General features: G+C 42.8%; 1 protein-coding gene across 2 annotated transcripts; it reads right to left on the reverse strand.

Annotated features, from left to right (window-relative positions):
- Window positions 1-882: 882 nt before the first annotated feature.
- MARVELD2 (MARVEL domain containing 2) lies at window positions 883-25707 on the reverse strand. Of its 2 annotated transcripts, none has more exons than XM_046000861.1 (7): window positions 25624-25707; window positions 20003-21172; window positions 17040-17075; window positions 7207-7355; window positions 6801-6972; window positions 3271-3321; window positions 883-2693 (listed from the first exon to the last, which is right to left on the reverse strand). In XM_046000861.1, exons 2-7 carry the CDS (start codon window positions 21155-21157, stop codon window positions 2571-2573), a joined length of 1686 nt encoding a protein of 561 aa, XP_045856817.1. In that variant the 5' UTR covers window positions 21158-21172; window positions 25624-25707; the 3' UTR covers window positions 883-2570. The 2 variants fall into 2 exon arrangements, with proteins under 2 accessions (XP_045856817.1, XP_045856816.1); XM_046000860.1 differs by lacking the exon at window positions 25624-25707 and adding an exon at window positions 25419-25617.
- Between the last annotated feature and the right edge of the window lie 324 nt (window positions 25708-26031).

A 26031-nucleotide genomic window follows, 5' to 3' on the forward strand; every position in this document is an offset into this window, starting at 1 on the left:
GGGCCTTCTCACTCAGATATCTCCTTAGACAATAACCCCAGTTTCTCGGCTTCACCAACTACTGGGTCTTCCATGCTAGAACAGTATCTGGCCGACAAGTGTTTGGCACAGAACTGGCAAATATATGACTGAAGAATATGTACTTTCTTCTAAGTTTTAGATATACTGACATATTCTCCTATTAAGTTTCAAATTAGGATACATGTTAAAGTCATCTGGAAAAAGGAAAATGTACAGGGAAATATCTTTGCTTCCAGATGTCACAACTTTGCTACAGGTGACTGTTACAGGTTGAATAGTATCCTCCCCCTGGAAAAAAAATTCTAACCCTCTGGTACACAAAGAATGTGATATTATTTGGAAACTGGGTCTTTGCAGGGGTAATTAGTTAAGATAAGGTCACAGATGAGAGGGTGGGCCCATAATCCAGTAAGACTGGTATCCTGATAAGAAGACAGCCAAATGAAGCCTGAGACACAAGGAGAAGGCAGTGTGAAGGCAGAGGATCGGGGTGAGGATTGGGGTGATAAACACACAAGCCAAGGAACGTCAAAGATTGCCAGCAAACCACCAAAAGCTAAGAAGGATTTCCCTACTGGTTTAAGAGAGAGCATGGCCCTGCTGACATCTTGACGTCTGCCTGCAGAACCGTGAGACAATAGATTTCCGTTGTTGTAAGCCACTCAGCTTGTGGTACACAGTGGCATTGGCTTTGAATTTTTGCAAATAATGGGGGAGGAGGAAACTGTCACCTGAACATCATGACCTACAGGTTTTCAATGACTTTCCAGTTTGTTTTCTGATAATGGAAAATATTTTCAAGAACATGCCCAGTCAACACAGGAATGCTAGAAAAACAAACAAGGAAGGACACACAGAAAAAACAAGTAGTTGAAATTTTAATAAGCCTAGGTACTGACATGAGAAATTTTAAAAGTTAGTGTTACAACATTGGTTTTCAAAGATTAACATTTACAATTATTGTAAAATTAAGTTTCACAAAGTTAAATTTTTTAACACCTCATTTCACTATGAATCTAACTCCTTACGATCCATCAAAATGGTATTATTTCATGGTTTGGTTTTTGTTTTTTTTTTCCCCTTTTTTAAAGCACTGGTGTGCTTCTTAAGCAAAATATTAACATGGGACCCTAACATATAAAACAGGAAGTGAGGCTGTTCCAGTTAAGTGGGGGCTTTAGAGAGGGGTCTCACACTTCCCTAGGTGTCACCTCTTGAGACATGCAGGATATCTCAGAGTAAGCATACTCTGGGAGCCACGGTATTAAAATAGTAACAATAAACACTAAATGAGATTTCAAAGATAAAGAAAAACAAGGAAGTCCATTCAGTATCCAACGCTTTTGAAGGCTCTGTTTTTCCACATGCTTTTCTTTGGTTTCATTGCTTTAGAAAATTGTCTGAACATTACTTGTTCGAATGGCAGCTATGGTGTACTTCTGCACCCAGGAAACTTGCCACAGGACAGACGCTGCTGAATAGGATCCAGGAGCAATGACTTCTTAAAAACATTTGTTTAGGTAGTCCACTGTTCATACTACTAAAAATAAAATACTTGTCATGGACAAAGCCCCACAGCCAAGAGAGTGGTTGGGAAGATGAAGCATCACAGTAAATCGAAAGGAGATTCTAAGCAAATGTAGGGTCATGGGGCCTTAGCCAACAGGGCAGAAGAGGCCACAGGGGTCACACAATCCTGGCACCGGGCTGGGCTGTGGGGAGGCGGACCTCTGTGCACAGTGATAGCGATTCATGATAGGAAGGGTGCAGTGGACCCCAGTGGCCACAGAACCACAGGGAAGCACCTGCTTAAGGCTACATGTGGTAAGAGTTATTAATGGCAAAAAAGGAAACCCATGAGACGGGTGGGCCTTCTGGTTAACTAGTTGAGTGTGCTCAGTAAGAACTTTCCCTTGGCAGTGCGTTCACGTCACAATCACTTCTACGGACCGCATGCGCTAACGGACTTTGTGTAACGTGCTGCAGTCTCTTCTAAGTGCTTTACAAACATTGCTTATTTCGGCCTCACAACAACCCTACAAGGTAGGCACTACTGTTAGCTCCACTTGTGCAGATGAGAAAATAGGCACAGAGAGATACGGCAACTTGCCTGAGATCCTAAGACTTGGAAATGTTGATCCCGGATTCAAGGCCCTTCCAAGAGAAGGCAGGACGCCTTGGCTCGGAAGACAAACATGTCCTAGAGAAACCCCAGGAGCCAGCCTGAGTTAAAAAGGAGAAAACAGCCCCAAAATGATGCTCTGTGTGCTCATCACACTGTGAGGGTAAGACCTCTAAACAATTTTTACCTCTAACAGGTTAAATATAAAGTGTACATGGACACAGCATTTCTTCCATTCTGAGTAAAGGTCCTTGGTAAATCTGGACTTGTTCTGAAATGTTTGAAGTGAAGTCATACTATCATAGCATGGCAGACCAGCTAAACCAACAAGAAGCTGATGCAGAAAGCACATGCTTCTCTATCACAGACTAGCATGGAAAAAACAGTAAATAAATATTAACATTAAAAAAGTGGTTTCAAATAAGGTTTAAGAATAACCTTGCACATTCCAGTTCATTACTTTATCATATTCTTGAATTCTTTGCTTTATGTGAGAAAGTTTATTCTTCAGATAATCACAGCGTTCTTTTTTCTCCAGAAATGTGGGATCCTGGAAAAGAAACACAACCAATATTTTCATTTCTAGTTTCCTCAGAGAAGAACACAGAAACATATTATCACCCAGAAAATGACCCTTCATAGCAGATTTCTTGCAACAGATTTTAAAATCTTCCTAAAGATGATTTTATTTTTTTAGAATATTTTCATAGCAAAATTGAGTGCAAATACAGAAAGCTGAGGATAACTTTAACTTCAATAGTTTAAAATATATTAAAGAGCAAATTAGTAAGTACAGAAAAGATTAACAGAAGCTCTCTCCAGCCTCTACTGTGCAATTAAGGATGGAATGAAAAATGTAAAATGACTTTTATTTTTGAAGGAAATGTCAGTGAGAAGTCCTATATTGGTGCTCTTTTCTATAGGTTGCTAAAAACCAGGTTGTAATAGAATGTGTTCACGACAGAGAGGAGAAGAAAAGGCATTCAGGAGCCACTCCTGTTCTCTAGTAAGTAGCATCTGAAGAAATATTAAAAAAGAACTACTTTAGCTGAAAGAATCTAAGGTCTGTCAGCTGTCACCACTGTATGTGCATTCGAATATACTCTGAAGAAAATGGGTTTACTTACATTCTTTTTTTTCTTGAATTCTTCATGGATTCTTGAAATTCTCTCACGTTCCTAAAAATAATATATTGTACACTTAAATTAAAACACCTGCATTTACTCAAATCATATCTCAAGAATATCTAAGTACACAGGGAATTGGAACAGAAAATAATTTTTATCTAAGACTATAATGAAAGTATTCACACACTAAAATTCGATTCACTGGACAAAGATTAGAAGGCTTCCTGCCTGCCACACACATTGCAGTCTAGGGGTGAATAAGAGAGGAAGGCCCCGACCGCATGAAACTAGCACCGAGTCCCAGGGCCACCACACAGCAGCTGTCTGGCCTGGGCAACCAGTTGGTCCCAGGACTCTGTTCCCTTCCTGGCAACCCCAAGTTTGTGAGAAGGTTCACATATTTGAAATGACCCTGGTAAAGGGCTTGGTATGTAATAACCACACTACACACTGGATTAAGAGGTTGAGACTATTTGACTTTCAAAAATAACTAAGTAAGGTTCCTTCTAACTAAGAATGTTTTTATAACAAATACGAAATTTGTTCATGGACTGAACAGTCTATCCAAGGGGTTACTAGGGCAATTTATCCATGTAAAACCTGTGCTTTAGAGTTGTCAGATACCATAAATTCAGTAAGTAAAATAGGAAAAATAATATTTATAGTTCTAAAAGCCCTCCCTGAGAACATTTCTCATCACCCACCCACATTCTTTTTGCAACCTATTCTAATTCTTCCATGCCTTTTGCAGGAGTGTCATTTGTGCTTTGATTGTTTGCCAGCATTGAAGTGACTGGCTAATTTAGTGTCACCTATCTGAAGAGGGCCTGGACTGGGAAGAAACTAGCTGCTGGGGCCAGCAGTGTGGTGAGGGTGATGCAGGCTGAGATAAGAATGGCAAAACCTATCCTAGAGGCTGTCAGAAAAATGGAACTTTAGGGACGCCTGGGTGGCTCAGTGGGTTAAGCCTCTGCCTTTGGCTCAGGTCATGATCCCAGGGTCCTGGGATTGAGACCCAAGGGATCTCTGCTCTGCGGGGAGCCTGCTTCCCCCCCCCCCCCCCACCCCGCCTCTCTGCCTACTTGTGATCTCTCTCTCTATCTCTGTTAAATAAAAAAATAAAATCTTTTAAAAAAAAAGAAAGAAAAACGGAACTTTAGACAGTGAGGACCAGATTATTTTGAGCAATATTCTTATTTTATAGGCCTAGAAAAGTCATGTGATTCATTTTTCAAGGGCACACAAGCAGGTCTGTGAGAAAACCTATCGCTCCAAACCAGACCGCTGGGCTTTTGAACACCGCCCTGGGGACCTGTCAGGAAACCAACAGGCCTTCCCTCTGACTCCCGCCCACGGCAAAGCAACGCCTGTAGCCGATGAGAAGTTAACTTTTGTGATACAATTAATATTTCTACTTTAGATAGGGGCTTGAGGAGACATGGAGACTAATAGTGGCCTTGTCATTTGGCTACTTACTTACCATGCTCTGTACAAACCACAGGAAACAACTACTGTTAATATGGTACAGAAATATCACCGGAGGACCCAGTCTCAGTCCCTACTATAATCATGTCCTTCCCATCCATCAGGTGCAGACTCAATTGTCAGAGCCCTTGCCCATTCACACAAAGCCATAAACCAGAGCCACTGGGTCCAGGCTCAAAGACAACATGACTGGACTGCTCAGCATCCTGTCTGTCAGCCAGCTTGCTCTTCCCAGCCTGTGCCGACACAATCTCTAGAGGCCTGCTCAATCCTTCCTGCACTCCTTCAAGGGCCTATAAATTTGGGCATCCTTCTTGGACCTCTGGACCCTGTTTGTCTTTCAAATGGTACCAAGTGACCCTTGACCTGCAATATTTGCGGGATTTTTCCTGCTTCCTGGTACTGGCACCTCCTAGAAAACACCATTCCTTTGTTCCAGGAGTGGGAAAAGTTATTACTCTGGACATTTGGCTTAGAGAGCTCATAATTATAACTGATTTAAATGTACACTTAATAGTCTGTGGTCAAAACAAAGATGCCTGGTCAATACGGATCACAGGAGCAGAATACACATATATAAAATATATGTTAGTTATATACATAGATTAACTTGCATGACATTTGTTAAAAATGCTGTGAGTTTTAAAAATTTGAATTATAGGGGCGCCTGGGTGGCTCAGTCAGTTAAGCATCAGCCTTCAGCTCAGTTCATGATCCCGGGCTCCTGGGATCGAGCTCCGCATCAGGCTCCCTGCTCAGGGAAAATCCTCCTTCTCCCTCTCCCTCTGCCTGCCGTTCCCCCTGCTTGTGTTCTCTCTGTGTGTCAAACAAAGAAACAAAAAATCTTTATAAAAATTTTTGAATTATACAAATAATAGCTTAGACTAATACACAGTCTTTTAAAAAGTTAGGATATTACAGATACATGTTCAGAGCATAACTCGTAACAGCCAAAAAGTGGAAAAAAACTGAAATGTTCATCAGGTGATAAGTTGATAAAGAAAATGTGGTACATACAATAAATATCACAGATAGGAATGAAATACTGAATCTTGCTACAATATAAATGAACCTTAAAAATGTTATGAAAAGCCAGATGCAAAAGGCCACATATTACATCATTCCATTTATAGAAAATGTTCAAAATAAGGAATTCTATAGAGAAAGTACATTTGTAGTTGTCAGTGGTGGGAGAGGGGCAGGGATGGGGAATATGTACTGATGGGTATGGGGTTTCTTGCTGGAGTGATGACAATGTTTTAGAATTAGGGAGTACTAATGGTTATACAACTTTGGGAATGTACTAAAACCCTGTGAATTGTTCAGTCTAAAAGGATGAATTTTATGGCATGTGAATTGTGTCTCAATAAAAAATGTACATCTGATAAAAAGTGCCACGGATTAACAGGGTATCCTGATTTCAAAAATATTAAAATGCGACACGGCCCCCCACCCCCACCCAAACTCCAGAACCTTACGGAAAGTGACTGAGTCCCTGGTGACTGCTGTGACTCTTCCCTAACTCCCGCTGTCATGATCACGGTTATCCGTATAATGTGTGGATGTGTGTGCCCAGCGGCTCAGATCTACTCTGTTGTTATGCACTGTGCTCTTTGGATCTGGGGTGCTCACAGCTTGGCCATCACTTACCCCTGGAGAATCTGGAGAATGCATTGAACCCTGGTTGCTCCCCTACACCCTGTCCACACCTTTGTGAATAAATCTTTTTCAAACTGTCTCAGTTTGAGTGTGCCATCGGTCTCCTTTAGGACCCTGATGGATTCAGTATGTATTTTAGGAAAATTTATTTTTTGCCTAAGAAAATAAAATGATTGTTTTATATCTGTTTAATAATTGAGAGCAAAAGATACGAAACTATATAATATGAATTATAATCCTGACTAGTGCCCTTGAAGACCTCAAATGACTTTCCGAGACATAGACAGCAGATGCACATGGAGATTATGGCTGCCCCACATTCACGTGAAGGTCGGATTTTACCCTTCCTTTCTCAGGGCCCCTCCCAGGCAGCTGCAGGCACTGACCTGTTGGTTTTCTGAACAACGAGGCAATCTGCTCATCACTGCATCCAGCTCATCGAACTTCCTCAAGACGGCCTGGACTTCTGCAGAGAGCTCTTTGTACTCTGAAAACTGGTCTTGGAACACAGCTTTGTAGCGTTCTCGTTCATCTTCTGTCTGAATCACAGGGTATTTTCTGATGGAAAAAAAATTAAACCAACGTTGTGACTTTTTCACTGAAAACAGGCTGAACAGAAAATCAGCCTAGCTTATTCCTCACTGACCATGCCATATCTTCAATTCAATATCCTACCTCTCCAGGAACAAACAACTGTTTAAACATAAACGTTGTCAAGCAGAGAGCATGAACTTGGAGACAAATGGTATCTCTCCATTTCTGCCTTCAAGAAGGATTTAAACAGACACTCACGCGACATAGTCAGGCATCACAATAGGTTTAGGGATGTGGCCTGCAGGGATGTGCCCACTCAGAAGTTCAGGTTTCATCTTTGTTGGTCTCAATTCTTTGATATTAACTTCTTGGTCTCTCTGTCTGTCACCACCAGTGGCCATATCACACTACAGTATGGGAGAAAGAGAGGATTTATTTGTAAAAAGAGGTGGAGGAAGAGGGAAAAAAAAAAACACATGAATTTATGTTAGAACAAAATGGTAGGAAGAAGCAGGGGGAAGAAAAGTAGAAGCAGCAATTAACATTTCACTTGGGAACTGCATGTTTTATAGTCACAAAATTGTCTGAATGTCTTTGTAATAGCTAAGGGGAACCACACTGAGGAACAGGAGTGCATGACAGGTAAAATCATTGTGTGTATATTAAATGTGGATGATGAAATACTAAATGTAGGGTCTTACGTACTTTATTTAGGTTGTATACCCCAACTATAAAACAATATAAACTGCAGGGCGCCTGGGTGGCTCAGCGGGTTAAGCCTCTGCCTTCAGCTCAGGTCATGGGATCAAGTCCCACACTGGGCTCCCTGCTCAGTAGAGAACCTGCTTCTTCCTCTGCCCCTTCCCCAGCTTGTGATCTCTCTCTCATTCTCCCTCTCAAATAAATAAATAAATAAAATCTTAAAAAAAAAAAAAGAAAACAAAATGTAGTTCAAAGTAAGAAATTCGGGGGGAAATATGGAATAAGGCTACTTAAATAGAAAGAGAAAAAATGTCCTGGGGAACTTGAGATGAATCAGCCACAAGTAGCCAGCACTTAGGTCGGAAAGGGAGTTGAGTTACATTGTTTTCACTGCCCGAAAAGGAAAGCAAGCAAACCCAGAGGAAAGGTGGTGAAGGCCTTTCAGCTATCCATGAGTTCTGAACCTGTGGCTCCTTGTTTTAAGTCACCCTGGTTTCTCAACTGGAAAGCTCTCAGAAGTCTTTAGCAAAAAATGGTACATTCAAAAGAGAAGTAGCACAAGAGGAAATGACCTGGAGAGGAAGTAGCTCTGAAGTATGACATAAGGAAGCAGGGGTGTCAATACTCAGGGAAACCCACTCTGGAATGGGCAGGCTCACACACACACGTGCAGCTTTAGGGAAAGACCATTCCGTGGCCCCAGGGGGCAGGGCCCACAACATGGACCACAGTGGTGAGGTGGGTAGATGCCAGGAAAGGGGTTCCCATTTTACATGGGAACCGGCAAGGTTCAGAGAGGTTAAGTAAATTTTCTAGAGCATCAGAGCTGGGAAGGGGAAAAGCCACAATTAAAACCCTGAATTTTGGGGGGGGCCACCTAGGTGGTTCAGTCTGTTAAACGTCTGACTCCTGATCACACAGCTCAGGTCTTCATCTCAGGATTATGAGTTCAAGCCCTGGCTTGGGGTCCACGATGGGCATGGAGCCTACTTAAAACAAACAGGGGCATCTGAGGGGCTCAGTCAGTTGAGGGTCTGCCTTTGGTTCAGGCTGTGATTTCAGGGTCCTGGAATCGAGTCCTCAGGTGGGCTCCCTGCTCAGTGGGGAGTCTGCTTCTCCCTTTGCCTCTGCCCCTTCCCTGCTCCTGCTCTGTCTCTCAAAAAACAAACAAACAAAAAACAACAAACAATTGTTTTTTGTTTGTTTGTGAAAAGAACTTTTCTGTTTATTGATGCTTTAAATGACTAACAAGAGGAAGGTTTACTTAAATGCGTACCATTCAATCCTAAAGTGCCCTGCAAATTCTGGTAGCTCCCTAGAAATGGTTGATTTCTCATTACAGCACTCAGCCCCCCTCCACTGGGCCCCTGGGACTTTGGCATACATTTGTTGAATTAAACTTCCTGAACTAAACTGAGAGCAGCTCGGGAGGGCTCCCACTTGACTGAAAACAAACTACAACACTTGTTTTTTTTTTAAGATTTTGTTTATTTATTTGATATATATAGAGAGAGATCACAAGTAGGCCAAGAGGCAGGCAGAGAGAGAGGCGGAAGCATGCTCCCTGCTGAGCAGAGAGCCCCATCCGGGGCTCCATCCCAGGACCATGGGACCATGACCTGAGCTGAAGGCAGAGGCTTAACCCACTGAGCCACCCAGGTGCCCCAACTACAACACATTTTAAAACTTTGCTCTTTCCCTTGCCAGGCAGAGCTTTAAAATCCTTTTGTTTCCTGATTTCCCTATGTCTGAGGTGTGGCTTAAGATTACCTCATCCTAAAAATCACCAGCTTTTAACTCCCCAAACAGCACAGACCACGCATTGGCAGGTGAGGCAGCTAACCAACCTTGGGGGAGGGTTGTGCAGAGAAGGGCTGCCCACAGCACCCAGGAGAAGGCTGAAGTGGAACCAGACGGCCTTGGCGCGGGAGGCATGCTGGCCACTGGGTCCCAAACAGCAAGGATCCACGTAAGGAGCAGGAAACTCCCAAGGAAAGGAGACTAAGCAGGAGTATTTCAGGGAACACCTTCTGAGGTTAGTATTTATTCTCCTTTTTCTCCACTTTTTAAGAAGCCATTTCTTCAAATGAATGAATTCTTACCTGTTTGATCTTGATAATGAATGACAGTACTAAAAAGAGGGGAACAGGGACCCCTGGATGGCTCAGTCAGTTAAGCATCTGCCTTCAGCTCAGGTCATGATCCTGGAGTTCTGGGACTGAGTCCCCATAAGGCTCCCTGCTCGGTGGGGAGCCTGGTTCTCTCTTCCTCTTTCTCCCACCCCCTACACTCTCACTTGTATCCTCTCTCTCTCAAATAAACAAATAAAATCTTAAAAAAATAAAACGAGGCGAAACTTTTTGGGCTTAAATAAATGGATCTCTACTTCATGGCCTCCCTCTTTAGCTTCTAAATAGTTAACAACCCATTTGTCACGCTGCTGTCTGAGGGGGACCCTGGCTGATGGAGCCGCTATGGATAACGCTGACCCTTCAGAGCTTAGCAGCAGCCCCAGGTGTCAAGCTCAGATTTCCGGGTCAAAATCATAAATTCTATCCAGGTAGAATTTTTTTCCCTAGGTTAAGTTTTTCAAGCAGGAACTATTCATTTTCCTTACTTGCACACCCCTAATTCAAAGATTCACTTTTTATTTAAAAAGGAAGCTTTAAGAAGTCAGAATATTTTCAGACTATTTCATCTGCTTTAAAATTATTATTTTTTTAAGATTTTATTCATTCATTTAACAGACAGAGATCACAAGTCAGCAGAGAGGCAGGCAGAGAGAGAGGAAGGGACGCAGGCTCCCTGTTGAGCAGAAAGCCCAAACGGGGCTCTATCCCAGGACCCTGAGATCATGACCTGAGCAGAAAATAGAGGCTTTAATCCACTAAGCCCCCCAGGCGCCCCTAAACGTTTCTGTTTTTAACACTCTTAAAATTTTCTTTCACTGTATTTGGGTGAATATCAATTCAGAAAACCTTACTGAGGAAAAAAAAAATCTGAAAGTACACCTAAGACAAATAATCAAAACCTCATTAGGCTCTTATTAGAAGGCTGTGTTTGGCTCCAGCCCTGGGACACCATTCTCAGTATTCCTGACTACAAATACAGGGCCCCAGGTTTCATAGGACCTTTCTTTGCTTCTAGCAAAAAAAGAAATCTCTGTCAGCAAATAACAGAAAAGCTTTATTGTGAGGCAAGATAAAGTAATTAAGCAATGGGGTTAGTAATGCTATGGTTACAATTACTAAGCTTTTCAAATTAAAAAATGCACTGATGAGGAGGGTGGGGGGTAGGCATAATGGGTGAAGGTGAGGGGGAGGTCCCTTTCCAGTTAACTTATTCAAGGCGATGAAAGACACAGCATAAGGAATACAGTCCATGTGACAGTGTTGTTTGGTGACATATGGCAGCTACACTGTGGTGAGCACAGCATAACTGTATAGAGAAGTTGAATCACTACATTGTACACCTGAAACTAATGTAACATTGTATGTCAACTAACTTCAATTAAAAAAGTGCTTTAGACAAAAATGGACTGAATATGCTACCAAGTTAGACATAGTGTGCAGGGTGCTTGGGTGGCTCAGTCAGTTAAGCATTTGCCTTTGGCTCAGATTATGATCCCCCGGTTCTGGGATCAAGCTCCACATCAGGCTCCTTGCTCAGCAGGAGGCCTGCTTCTCCCTCTCCCACTCCCCCTACTTACATTCCCTCTCTTGCTGTCTTTTTCTGTCAAATTAATAAATAAAATTTTTTTAAAAAAGTGTGCACTTGTCCAAGTACTAAGTCTCTCCCTCTGAGCACACCATGCACTGTTGCAGGGGCTGTGATCCCAAACCCATACTACCACCTTCAATGTTCAGGTTAGATTCTGACTTTTCTAGCTTGGAAAAAAACCTGTCCAGCACTTAGAGATTTATTAGAATCTGTTTCTGTCTCTGTTTGATCTTACTTTATATTTGTATTTTTCTTTAATATTTTATTCACTCGACAGAAATCACAACTAGGCAGAGAGGCAGGCAGAAAGAGGGGAGGAAGCAGGCTCTCCACGGAGCAGAGAGCCCGACGTGGGGCGCGATCCCAGGACCCCGGGATCATGACCGAGCCGAAAGCAGAGGCTTTAACCCACTGAGCCACCCAGGTGCCCCTGTATATTTCTTTTTTAAAATGATCTTATTTGCTTTTCAAAAAGTGTATTTGTTAAAATACAAAATAAAAAGTTATAGCGTAGTAAATAGTTCCAAACAGGGGACAGGAAACTTACATTCAGAGAGGGTAAGTAACTTCTTCAGAATCACAGAGCTAGTAGTAATGAAATTCAGATTTGCCTGATTCCAAGCTATATTTTGTCTTCATCATACTACACTACCTCTCCTGTGGTAGCCTGCCAATTCTTCCCTACCAAGAACTGGGAAAGAAGCAAGTGAAAATCAATGAGAAATTGGAGATCCAGCCTCTCCTAAAGGTTTCTAATAGGTAAGTCTAGAGAGATTCCCCAACTGAGTCACAGGATTCCCTCCCAGAGGTCTGCCTCTAGAATATACCTGAACGTGGATCCACTGTGATTCACTTCCCTGAGAAAGAGCCCTGTGAAAAGGTGCCCTCTGCATTCGGCTCCCATATCTTGAAAGAGTTTAAGTTAAAGGGATTGGTAGGATTTTCAAAGGAGCCCTATGAATGGGGGTTCTAACTCCACTAAGATTATTCCTGACTATTCCAAGACCTCTCGGGAGCCGGGAACCTACAACAGACCCCGGACATGCCCGGTACCAGCCTTCTAGGGCAGCCTGAAAGGGGTACCCTAGCACTTGTTGGCAGAGCTCCCTGATCCTGTCCTACCTATACCTTCTGCTTCAGCCACATTCTCACCAAACAATCACGCTGACCACCCTCATTGCATTTGGGGCAACTTCCCCAATTCAGCCAGGCCTTTCAGGTTGACTCTACTCTGCACTTAAACAATTGGAAAATCCCATTACCTTAAAGGGAGTGGTGAGCAAGCCCATAAATTCCACCATGGCAAAGAATGACTACCATTGCCACATCACTGCCACATTGCAGCCCCATGAGACAGTCCTGTCTCATGGACTGAACAATCAGCATCTGCAAAATGTACACCACTATTAACCCCCACAAAGCAAACAGATTCTTAAGTCCCTGGGGATGATCAGAAACATACTTCCTAATGCTAGCACTCTGACGTGCTACCCCTGATATCAGAGTATGCTATTACCTGTTCCCACGACTGCCAACTTTTTTTTTTTTAAGATTTTATTTATTTATCTGACAGAGATCACAAGTAGTCAGAGAGGCAGGCAGAGAGAGAAGAGGAAGCAGGCTCCCCGCTGAGCAGAGAGCCCGATGCGGGGCTTGATCCCAGGACCCTGAGATCATGACCTGAGCCAAAGGCAGAGGCTTTAACCCACTGAGCCACCCAGGTGCCCCAAGACTGCCAACTTTTAGAAAGTGAATTTCCTTGTGTAGAAGTTTTTAGACCCCTTTTCCATTATAAAACAGCTGTGTAACCCTGATCCATCTTCTACACTAAAGTCTTTTAAACTTGATATTTTCCATGCAGTGAGCATTATTTTAGGACTCTCACCAGGCTGTCATGCAGCCATGATGGTCATTCCTGGCCAGGGTAGGGTTCATGAGTCTCCCCGTCAGTCCCTCTGAGGGAGCAGGATTTACAGAAGAGTTAAAGCAGTACTGGCAATCTGGAATAAGAGTATTGGCAATAATCAGGCCAAACTTCTCTCATGACTCCCAACTGGGAAGAGTGCTCTCTTCGTTTGGTCAAGGTCACTAACACTGGAATGCAGCCCATAGGTAAGTTAGAGAAGCTGCTCTTAAATCTCAAACAAAGGGCCAGTGTTATTAATTATTTAAGCATTAGCTCTACATTGCTTATGCCAATTTTATTTGAAGTATTTATTAATTTGTTAAAAACTTAAACATTTTTGAATAGGTAATATGTACATACATGACATATAATTCAAACATCTAATAGGGTATATAATGAAAAGTAAGTCTCCCTCTCTCCTTGTCTTCCCACAGTTAGGCAGTGGCCCTCCTAAAGGTAACTACTATTTACCTAGCTATTCATCTATCTATGTAACAGTTCAAAAGTGAGCATCCATTCCGCTTACTGTGACTGTACCACTGAGTTAAGAAGTCTAACTGAAATACACATCCTGAAAGCAATAATAAATAAATATTTAAAGCAACGGACAAGGGAATTAGGAAGTGAAAACAAAGTACAATATAAGCAAATTAAAAGCCACAGGCACAGAGTCATGTGTGTGACTAGCTCTATGAAGAATGTTTCAAGTGCATAGGTTTGTAGCACTCAGGTCCACGCTACAAGAGGAACTCTTCAATATTCTGTAGACCAACCGATCCCAGCCTCATTTATCCCATGCCTGGTTCATCAGGGCTGCTCAAGTATTTCATGATTTCTAAAGATTTATGGATCCTGGTAAGACGCAATGGCAGACTGTAATTCAGATGACTTAACATACATGTCAGAAGTAATTTAAGGCAACTGATCCACTAAAATCTGTGGCTAATTACAGATCCCAATTGCTTTGACCAATAACAATGCTGAATTTGAGACATTATTATCCATAAACTGATTTCCCCCAGAAGACAGCAGAGAACTCAAATCTCTCCTTTTTTTGAGAAACAAATCTTTTTTTTTTTTTTTCAAGATTTTATTTATTTATTTAACAGAGAGAGAGAGGTCACAGAGAGGCAGAGAGGCAGGCAGAGAGAGAGAGGGGGAAGCAGGCTCCCCACTGAGCAGAGAACCTGATGCAGGGCTGGATCCCAGCACCCTGAGACCATGACCTGAGCCGAAGGCAGAGGCTTAACCCACTGAGCCACCCAGGTGCCTGAGAAACAGATCTTTAAGCAACTTCAGTTTTATAGTTCTTGCTCACTCTTTCACATATATACACACTCTACTAACACTCTGTGGTTTTCTTTTTCACAAGATTTGTAAGCCCCTGGGAAATGGAGATGATGTACCTTGTAGTATCCATATCACTAGCCTACAATCTAATTGGGACATGTTTGTTCAGTGAATGAATGATAACACTGATGTATTAATCACAATCCCTTGGACAAAGTGTCATTTGTCCACTTCAGAAATTCCTTACTTTACTGCGAACAAAACATTTTCATATTCTATTTGTGCTAAAGAGAATAATGTTTTTAAAAAAACCTATAGAAGGTATTTTCAAAATGCATGCACTTAAAGGATTTGTATAAATTAGCAACTCAATTAAAAAGTAGATGGGGCGGGGTGGGGGGTGGGGAGAGCACACCTGGGTGGCTCAGTGGGTTAAGCCTCTGCCTTCGGCTCAGGTCATGATCTCAGGGTCGTGGGATCAAGCCCTGAGTCTGGCTCTCTACTCGGTGGGGAGTCTCCTTCCCTCTCTCTCTCTGCCTGCCTCTCTGCCTACTTGTGATCTCTGTCAAATAAATAAATAAAATCTTAAAAATAAATAAATAAAAAGTAGACAGGATACCTAGAGTCAATAGGGAAAGAAAAGCAAACATAACATGTGAAAAATGGTCAGTCTCACTCCTTTTTTTTTTTTTTTCAAGATTTTATTTATTTGACAGATAGAGATCACAAGTAGGCAGAGAGGCAGGCAGAGAGAGAGAGAAGAGGAAGCAGGCTCCCTGCCAAGCAGAGAGCCCGACGCGGGACTCGATCCCAGGACCCTGGGATCACGACCCGAGCGAAAGGCAGAGGCTTTAACCCACTGAGCTACCCAGCCGCCCCCCCGCCCCCAGTCTCACTCCTTAAAAGACAAATGCAAATTATAACTACCTTAGACACCATTTTTCACCTATCAGGTTGACAGATGTCAACAATTTTCCTACCACTGTGTTGGTCAAGGTGTGAGGAAGACTACAGTGCTCCTGGGAGTGGAACTTGGTAAAACTACCATTGCCTGGTTGCCCAATGGCAATAATAATAAACAAGAGCACCCACACAATGCAGTACTATACAGTTACAAAAAGAGAATGCAGAAATTCTTTATGTACTAATAATGAAATGTCTTAGAAATGTTTTGTTAAGAGAAGAAAATAAAGGACATAACAGTGGGTATGGTATGCCAGCATTTGTGTGAAAGGGGGAGTAAAGTAAGTGTGTGTGTGTGTGTGTGTGTGTGTGTATGTATACACATTACATATACAGATAATATAAACACATGTCTGAAAGGAAACACAAGGCACTGATAACAATGGTTCATTCCGGAGCGCCTGGGTGGCTCAGTGGGTTAAAGCCTCTGCCTTCAGCTCAGGTCATGATCCCAGGGTTCTGGGATCAAGCCCCACATTGGGCTCTCTGCTCAGCGGGGAGCCTTCTTCTTCCTCTCTGTCTCTCTCTGCCTGCCTCTCCCCCTACTTGTGATCTCTGTCTGTCAAATAAATAAATAAAATCTTAAAAAAAAATTATTAAAAACAAAAGCAAAACAAAAAAACCACAATGGTTCCTTCCAAGTGGGAGAGCTGGGAAGCTGAGGCATGAGGTATGAGAGAAGACATTGTATTAGAGACCCTTTTAGTTTTGAACAAAGTACATACACTCCCTTTACAAAGAAACAAATCCAAAGGCTGGATTCTCAATTTCTTACTTAGAAATAATGCCCAATATCTTTAAAAAAAAAAAGGACTTTTCAATGAGATAAAATTATGATTATTAAAATATATTAGGTTTTTACATATATGCTATTAAATATAATAACAGCATCTCATTTAATTCTCTCAGCAAATATGTGAGGTAGGAATCAATTTTTTTTTTAAGATTCAAAAAAAAATTTTTTTTTTAATGAATCAACTATTATTCCAATTTTACAGATGAAGAAATCAAGGCATGGAAAGGTAAATATCTTGACTACTGCCATGATGTTAGTCAATTCTGGAATAGGAATTTTCTTCCTGCCACAACAAGATTTAGCATCTGAAAGCAAGGTGAGAAAAAGAACAGCAAAGAACTTTGAAAAGACTAAAGAAAGTTTGAGAGAATCCCCTGGACTTAAAAATCTATAACTTAATTTTTTAAATTTAATTTCATTTTTAATTTAATTTTAAACATAAGAAATGGCTGTTCACTTGCATAATCTTAACAAAATGAAAAGAAGCTAAAAAAACGATAGCACTTACAATTTTGCCCAACAGACACCATGTGCACGTCTAATTTGATCCTTTCATTATGAGAAAAAAAGCTGAAAGTTGAACTAGATGTTCAGTTAGGAACTCAATTTAATAGATACACTTTCACAGACAGATGATCTACTTTGTAGGTAACAGATAAGACAGAAAACATTTAACAAGCTAGACGTAAAATACAATGTGAACTTTATTCTTACCATTTTCCTTCTGGATGGCAATGATGGCTCACTTATCTAGAATAAAAAAGAGTGAAAATGATTTTTCAGAGAGGTGTGAGGCTACTTTGTAAATATTTTCATCCATTTGTATTTATAGCCCAATCTCAATTTTACAGACTTGGAGTCTCTACTTGACAGATGTTCCCTGCTCATCTGGGTGACTTTGGACGAGCTAGCAAAGAAGCAGAGGAGGTGGGTTAACTGTAACTCCCTGTCTGTCAGGAACACACAGTTAGAGATACAGACCTAATAGAGACTATTAGGTAAATTGCATTTAATTACCTAGAAGTTTTAATTTATTCTTGGCTCCCACTACCCTGTGCAATTAAATCATTTAAATTGTTATAGGTATAGGGTCGCCTGGGTGGCTCAGTGGGTTAAGGCCTCTGCCTTCCGCTCAGGTCATGATCTCAGGGTCCTGGGATCGAGCCCCGCATCGGGCTCTCTGCTCTGCGGGGAGCCTGCTTCCTCCTCTCTCTCTGCCTGCCTCTCTGCCTACCTGTGATCTCGGTCTGTCAAATAAATAAAATCTTTTAAAATAAATAAATTGTTATAGGTATAAAATTAATAGAAAAAACTCACAGGCCATTAAAGCCTCTAACTCTTAAGAAGTTACAGCAACTGGGACACCTGGGTGGCTCAGTCGTAAAGCATCTGTCTTTGGCTCAGGTCATGATCCCAGGGTCCTGGGATCAGGCCCCACATCGGGCTCCCTGCTCAGCGGAAAGCCTGTTTCTCCCTCTCCCACTCCCCCGCTTGTGTTCTCTCTCTGCCAAATAAGTAAATGAAATCTTTAAAAAAAAAAAGTTATAGCAACATACAAAGTGGCACAACCTCCTACATGAGAGCTAATTCAAGTCTAATCAACCATCATAAAAAGACTTATGGGGGGCACCTGGGTGGCTCAGTCCGTTAAGTGTCTGCCTTTGGCTCAGGTCACAATCCCAGGGTCCTGGGATCCAGCTCATCAAGCTCCTTGTTCACAGGAAGCCTGCTTCCCTCTATCTTCCCTGCTTGTGTTCTCTCTTGCTTGCTCTCTCTCTCTCCCAAAAAAAGGAAAAAAAAAGTCTTATGGAAACAAGTTTTGAGAAAGGAGATAGAAGTGAATGTTTATGTTGATAATTATAGTCAGACTCATGTAGAACTTTGAAATGATGTTAAGAAGTCTGTTGACCGGCGCCAGGGTGCTTCAATACGTTAAGCATCTGCCTTCGGCTCAGGTCATGATCCCAGGGTCTTGGGATCAAGGCCCACATCGAGCCCCTTCCTTGGCAGGGAGCCTGCTTCTCCTTCTCCCTCTGCCTGTTGCTCTCCCTGTTTGTGCGCTCTCTCTCTCTCACTCTGTCAAGTCAAAAATAAAATCTTTAAAAAAAAATAAGTTTGCTGTTATTAGACTTACATAAAATCATGAAGAAGTATGTTTCACTATCCACACTTTACACTGATTAAAATTTGAAATTATTTTGTATACACTGATGAAAATTTAAGAAATATGCTTAATGTGTTGAGATAAATTTTTAGAAATAACTTGAATCTATGTGGAGTTCTAATAAGATCAATATATTTTGTGATGAGAGAGTATGGGTCACAATGAAATATGCTGAGGTTCTTCATACAACACATAAGGTACCTGTTACAAAATTAATGCAGTTCTTTGTTGTTGTTATGTGTAAGATTGTACAAAAGATTAAACACAAAATGTACAGGTAAGTGAATAAATAGGTTACTGAGTAAATAAGGGCAGGATTTCATTTTAACCTAGTTTTGCCCATATATATAGTATTTGCAATTATATAGTATCTAGGAAATCTTTAAAAGTGGGAAAAGAGGGCACCTGGGTGGATGAGTCAGTTAAGCATCTGCCTTCTACTCAGGTCATGATCCCAGGGACTTGGGATCAAGTCTCGCATCGGGCTTCCTGCTCAGCACAGAGTCTACTTCTCTCTCTACCCTCCCCATGTTCATGTTCTCTATCTCACTCTCTCTCTCTCAAATAAATAAAAAATCTTAACAAAAAAAAAGTGTGAAAAGAAAAATGTGTAATAAGTTGACTCAAAATTAAGAAAAAATTAGTAAGACATTGTTGGTAGCATAGGTAATTCTACTACACACTTCTCCTTAGAAGAAAACAAAACATTAACTCATTTCAGGGTATAATGAAGCTAAAGGAATACACTCTAACATTTTTGCTACTGTTCAAATAAAATAATTTTAAATATGGCTTTTATATAATCTTATCCTCCAGGTATCATTATCATTATTATTATTAATCCTCCTTCTCCTCCTTCTTCTATTTAATTAGCTAAATCCTGGAAATAAAAACAAGTGCCAGGCTCCCATTCTAATTTGGGAATACTCATCTTCCCAAAATAAGAATGAAACATCAAAATGCCTGGGCAAGTTTTCAGAAAATGTTCAATAGGACTCAGCCTCTCGATACTTAAAAAAACCAAATGTGGTCCACTGTATTCTTACATGATTTTATTTAAGTCACTGAAGGAAAGTCATTTACATAACTTGTAAATGAGCTCTTTCCACCTAAAACCTAAAAGTTTTGTTTTTTATTGAGCTTTACCACACTAAAGAATCAACCCTGTTCTCAAACTTACTTTAATGAGGAGACAGTCACTGTACTGAAAACGGTATTATTCTTTGTTACAGAAATTTTCCCCTTAAGCATCAGACATAGTACAGCCGACAAACCATATACCGTGTTCCCCATTGGATGCCCACTCGCAATGTTACACATCAGTGACACGCCACAGTGAGTTATCTCACCAAAAGCAGGTCAGATACTGAGCCAGGACTTTCAAATTTCAGATCATTTAAAAAACAAAAATGGCTTTTATAAAATCTTCGTTTTGACAACTGTACATATTTAACAAGGGAAAAAATAACAGAAAAAAATTGAAAAATGAATGAAGGATGGTGAAATTCCTTACCTCCTGATGTTCCATCCACTCCCTGTGTCTCCGAGCTGCCTCGTGCCTCCACAACTTTAGGCAAACTAAAGCACTAATGAGATAAACGATCATGGTGACAAACAGGAAGATCATCGCTGCTATCTGTCCTCCTTCCACCCGGCAGAACATCGCATTCATCGGAGTATTAAATAACGGATAGTAGCAGAGTCCACCTCGGTTGGTATCATTCACATAGACTATGGCTGCAGCCATATACAAAATAAACAAGGCAGCGTTAATTCCAAATTCAGTTAGAGGCCACCAATTAGAATCCAAAAGAATAGTCCGATAATACATGGACATGCCGAGAACCAGAATAATAACGGTGGCGATCCAAGCTAATCCAGCAACCACGAGTACAAAAGGGGTTTTGGGGCCACTGTAATAATAGCCCCCGTACGTGCTGCCCAGGCCACCAATGCCTCCCATGCCATAGGGCTGTGAATATCCAAACAGGTTATACCACTCGCTGTCCTTGTAAATGTAAGCTGTGACACAAGCAAAGACGCCAGCTCCCAAAAGCAGCTCCACCACACCCAGAATTCGCAGCAGGCCTGCCCACGACTTCATGTAGGAATACCTCAGGTTATACTCTTCCACCTTCTCACTGTACGTTTGGGCTGTCTGTGTGTGTCGTCCGAGGGAACTGTAGGGATCGTGGGGAAACATGGCCTCAGCCTCTTTCTGGGAATTAAAGGTTCCTTCTGACCCTCCGCAAGGATCTTTGTAGGAGTTGGGGGCTGAGCGGTGGTTTGGTCTTGCTGGAGAGGCTGGAGGTGAACACTGCACTCCATCCGAGATGTATCTGATGTCAGACACTGGCTTATCCCATCCCGGGTCCTTTTTCTTCCCTCTGAAGAAGTTCTTCCAGGACTCAGGGACAAAGCGCCTTATGGGTTTGAGATCTGGGGCTATGGCTGGTTCCTCTGTGTCACTTGAGTAGAAGTCGGGGCCGAATGGTGGCTGTAACGGGAGAGGGGGTGGTGGCAAGGGATCAGCGCTCACAGCCAGCTCACTGTCACGAAGAGTCTGGAGGGTTCCCAGGGTGCCGTCTTGATAGGGTGAGTCCCTGTCCCTTGGGACTTCATCATAGTGTCTGTCCCAATTCCGGGACCTTCCATCACTTGACGACATTTGTGACTTTTACACCTGTGGCCAAGAAGTTAAAGTTATCACTTATGCCTAGCTATTTATTCCTTCAATGATCCTGATTTTATTCACTTAATGGCAGATGATCATGTCTAATGATCATGTCATTATCATGACATGTAAAAAGGATAATAGAAATATTTTAAACATATACAACATATTAGCCAGGGGTAACATCATCATTCTATATGATTTTAAGGGCAATCAAAATGAAAATCTTAGTTCTGAATTAAAATATTTCTAAGTCTAATTTACCTATGAGCCCTGTAAACAACAAAGTGTAGAAACCATATAAGAAGCTAAATTTTAATAATACAGGATACTAACACATCCCAAACAGAACCCTTTTCTCAAACGCCTAAATCAAAATATTTAGTAGTTTGAGCATACCGAAGTTTGATGTGTCAGCAAATACTCTTTATTTTCATTACCTCAAATCTCCTTTGGAATGGCCTGGGAGAAGCAGCTGTATTAAATACAGGGACTGAAGAGCCCCTTTCTTTCTCAAATCAGGGAAATTTTAGTTAGTTTAGTTTGGTTTAGGGGAAATTGCTTCTTCCACTCTAAAATATTAATTATTGATACTCAGTTTTAAAAACTGAATTCTCAGAGAAAAAAAAAAATCACTGAATGTTAAGAGTCCCCAGAAGTACAACACAGAGCAACCATGTGTATCACATGTAGCACTCTTTCCAGAGGGGCCACCTAAAGGCGATTTGCTGTTGCCATAGCAACACTCAAACAGTATCTCAGAGGAGGTTTGATCCACCTAACAAAGCAGACAAAAAGCACTTTTACTAAACCTGTTGATTTCCTTCACGAAATCAGTGACCTACATGTACACACAAAAAGGGACACTATACACTAATATAACTACTAGATTTAAGGCACAATGAATTTCTCCCTCTCGTTACTTATAAACAAGTATTTACTGAAAACTAACTGGACATACAGTACTATACTTGGCACTATGAAGATCTCCAAGTTTAAATGGAGAATCCCACGTCTGTAGTGTTGAACCATTTAGAAGTTCCTCAGGCTTTGGGTGTTTCATTTTTTTTGTTCTGTTTTAAATTGAGAGAGAAAGAGAGCAGAGGGAGGGAGAGAATTTTTTTTTAATATTTTATTTATTTATTTGACAGAGAGAGAGGTCACAAGTAGGCAGAGAGAGAGGGAGAAACAGGCTCCCCACTGAGCAGAGAGCCCGATGCGGGGCTCGATCCCAGGACCCTGAGATCATGACCCGAGCCGAAGGCAGAGGCTCAAACCACTGAGCCAACCAGGCGCCCCTGAGGGAGAGAATCTTAAGCAGAGTCCATACCCAGTGCGAGCCTGATGAGGGGTTGGAGCTCATGACCCTGAGATCATGACCTGAGCGGGATGCTTAATCAACCGAGCCACACAGGTACCCTCCTAAGGCTTTGCTTTATTTCATTTTGTAAAATAGAGACCTATCCGTTCAACAAATATTTACCAAACATCTGCTATGCACCAGGTATGCTAAAAGTGTATCAGTGAAAACAAACAAACAAACAACTGAGGGGTGCCTGGGTGGCTCAGTGGGTTAAAGCCTCTGCCTTCGGCTCAGGTCACGATCCCAGGATCCCAGGATCGAGCCCCGCATCAGACTCTCTGCTCAGCCAGGAGCCTGCTTCCTCTCCCTCTGCCTGCCTCTCTGCCTACTTGTGATCCCTGTCAAATAAATAAATAAAATCTTAAACAACAACAACAACTGAAATCTCTGAGTTCATGGAACTTAAGTCTCAATGGGGGGATTACAGATGACAGATAAGGGAAATGAAATACACTGGATGCTAAGGAACAAAGTTAAGAAAGGTGTTAAGGAGCTCTCTGCCACAGGGTGTTACAGTTTTACATAGAATGACCTGAGAAGTCTTCATAGAGAACATATCATCTGAACACAGAAATGAAGGAGACAGAGGAGGAAGACAGACAGGTTATCAGGGGAAGCGGTCCAGGCGGATGGAACAGCTAGTGCAAAAGCCTTGAGGCAGGAGTGCTTGGCAAGTTCAAGAACTATTAAGTCATGGAGGCAAGGGCGGCCGCAGAGTGAGAGGATAAGCAGCAGAATTAAGTCTATCTGAATCATTAGGGCCTTGAGAACCACGGGAAAGGATTTTGGCTTTTACCAGGAGTGAGAGGAGAAGCGCATGAAACATTCTGAGTAGAGCTGTGACAAGATCTGACATGTTTTAATAGGATCACTCTGGACACTAAGTCGAGAGTACACTCCAGGCGACAAGGAAGAAAACAGGGAGATTGGCTAAGATGCCACTGACTGAATCCAATGGATCAGGGTGGTAGCAATGGAGATAGAAAGAAGTCAGATTTTTTAACACAAGGAATTAAAATTTTTTTATTATAGAAAGTTTCAAACATAATAAAAAGTGTAAAGAATAGCATCATGAACCCTATGTATACCCATCAACCAACTTCAATAATTATCAATTGATGACCAATCCTGTTTCATCTATCCCTCCTGCCAACAGATTACTTTGAAGCAAATCTCAGACATCCGATAGTCTCATATGCAACATTTCTCCACCCCTCCAAACTGGAGAAAGCCCTGGGGATATGCAGCCTGAAGAGTTTGAGTTACCCATTAGAAATCCAGGTGGAGAGGAGCAGTAGGCAGTGTACACACAGAAGGATAAGTACCACCATAGACTAGATAGTCACCCACGGAATGGGTGAAAATGTAGAGAGTTCTAAATTTCTGGGTTTTCTAATGGGGTATCCCAATTTAGAGAATTAACTGCTAGTTCCAGCATGGTGCCCAGTGCAAAGTAGGATATAAATGAGGGCAATCAGCAGTTATTTTTGTCTCTGTCATTTATCTCATCTGTGTCTAAAAACATTTATTTTACTTTTTAAAAAGACTTTAAATTTACTTGACAGAGACAGAGACCGCCAACATACAGGTAGGGGGACCCGAAAGCAGGAGGAGAGGCGGAAGCAGGTTCCCTCAGTCCCAGGACCTTGGGATCATGACTGGAGCTGAAGGCAGAGGCTTAACCGACAGCCACGCAGGCGCCCCCGTGTCTAAAAACATTTCAATTCTATAAATGCCCTGTACTACTGCTGTTTTAAAATATATTTTCCTAAATAAAGTCGAAGCAAAAGCACAGAAACAATTGCAGCAAGTTCTACATAACTCAATATCCCATTGCTTAATTTATTTTTTTTAAAGATCTTTTATTTATTTATTTGACAGAGATCACAAGTAGGCAGAGAGGCAGGCAGAGAGAGAGTGGGGGAAGCAGGCTCCCCGCAGAGCAGAGAGCCCGATCCCAGGACCCCGAGATCATGACCCGAGCCGAAGGCAGAGGCTTTAACCCACTGAGCCACCCAGGCGCCCCTCCCATTGCTTAATTTAACACACTGGTAAAAACGTGTGCTTCACTGAAATGGGTTTATCTTCACCTGTGTGAAGTGGCTCATTTGAATCAGAACACCATATCGACGGTTACATAATAAAGATAATTTTTACATAAAAAGCAAAAAATAAACTTGGGGAATCATGGAATAATAAAATACGTGATTTTAGAAGGGAATGGCCAGCGGTAGTTGCTGACGTCGTGGTTACCCGCTACGTCTCGCGTCTCTCTCAGGGCGCCACTGGGAGCCCTCTTGGATTCAGCACGCTGAGGCACAGAGGGTCTTTGTTTTGGACAAGCCCCGGACTCTGGCTCCCTTCCGTAGGCGCACACAGCTCTAAAAGCCATAGCGGGGGGAGGATACGTGGTTTCCCCCAGGAAAGTGACACGGGAACCGAACTTGTCGCCTTTACAAAAAACTGAAGCATCGCTTTCAAGTTTTGCTGGGCCCACGAGATGTTTCTGGTCTTCCTGGGAGCCGGGAAAGGCCCGAGGGTTTTAAGTAAATCCACGCGTGAGTGACAAGGGACACCGAGCACGGGCGCTGGGGTCGCTCCCGAGCCCGCCGCTCGCCGTCCGGTCCACCAGTCTCTCACTCCCCGGGACTGCCCACCCCAGGGACCGCTCGGTCCGCGCCTTCGACAGAAAAATCCATTCTCGGTCCGTCGAGAAGACGCCCAAAGCTGCCCGAACTAAGTCCGCCCGCAGGTCGGGATCAGAGGATTCCGGCGCGGGGGAAGGGCGTCCGGCTGGACGCGCCTCGCTGCGCACCTGTGTCCCCTGAATGAAAGCGAACTGGCTGAGCGGCCCTCCTGAGGCGCAGGCCTCGCTCTCCCCGGCGCCCTCACCTCTCTCCGCGTCTCCGTCCGGCCTTGGCCGCAGGTTATGGCGGGGCTGAGTAGCAAGCGCCGCGGGTCCAAGCGCACGCCAAGAGGCCCAAAGCCTCTCCTTCCCCAGCCGCGCACCTGCCGGCGGGCGGGGGGGGAGGGGGGCGCCGGGCCCTTCCCCGTCCACCGCCGCCTCACCAGGGCCCCACCCCTCGGGCCCACTCACCTGTGCGGCTTCGGGGAAGAGCGTGCCCGCCGCCCACCGCACGGAAAGTCCGCTCAGCTCCCGGGGCGGGGCCGAGCCAAGTTTGCCCCGCCCAGCTTTGTCAGTCCCAGACTCTCGCTGGGCGCCCGGGAGGGTCCGGGCCCGCCCCGCACCTGGGAGCGGCGGTTACACACTCAGCTCCGCCCGCGCCACGGCACGCGCACACAGCTCGGAAAGGTAGTAAGTAAAAGGTGTGATTACTCCCGCCGGAGAGTTCTCGTCGCAAGGTTGCCATTCTCTTTCCTGTTTTTGAAAAGTTAACGGATAAAGGGAGAGTCATGTATGCCCAATGATATCTGGCCGAGACTATATGTTTGGAAACAGTTAAAAAAAGAAACGAAAAGAAATTCAACATTTTAATTTTGATAT

Source organism: Meles meles, chromosome 3 (assembly GCF_922984935.1).
Source record: "Meles meles chromosome 3, mMelMel3.1 paternal haplotype, whole genome shotgun sequence".
Lineage (NCBI taxonomy): Eukaryota > Metazoa > Chordata > Mammalia > Carnivora > Mustelidae > Meles > Meles meles.

Coding starts and splice junctions, on each gene's coding strand:
- MARVELD2 (XM_046000861.1), bottom strand. CDS start 21,157: ATGTCGTCAAGTGATGGAAGGTCCCGGAATTGGGACAGACACTATGAT. Junction 7,356..17,039: donor TGCCATCCAGAAGGAAAATG/GTAAGAATAAAG, acceptor CCCATACTGTAG/TGTGATATGGCCACTGGTGG. Junction 6,973..7,206: donor GTGATGCCTGACTATGTCGC/GTGAGTGTCTGT, acceptor TTTTTCCATCAG/AAAATACCCTGTGATTCAGA.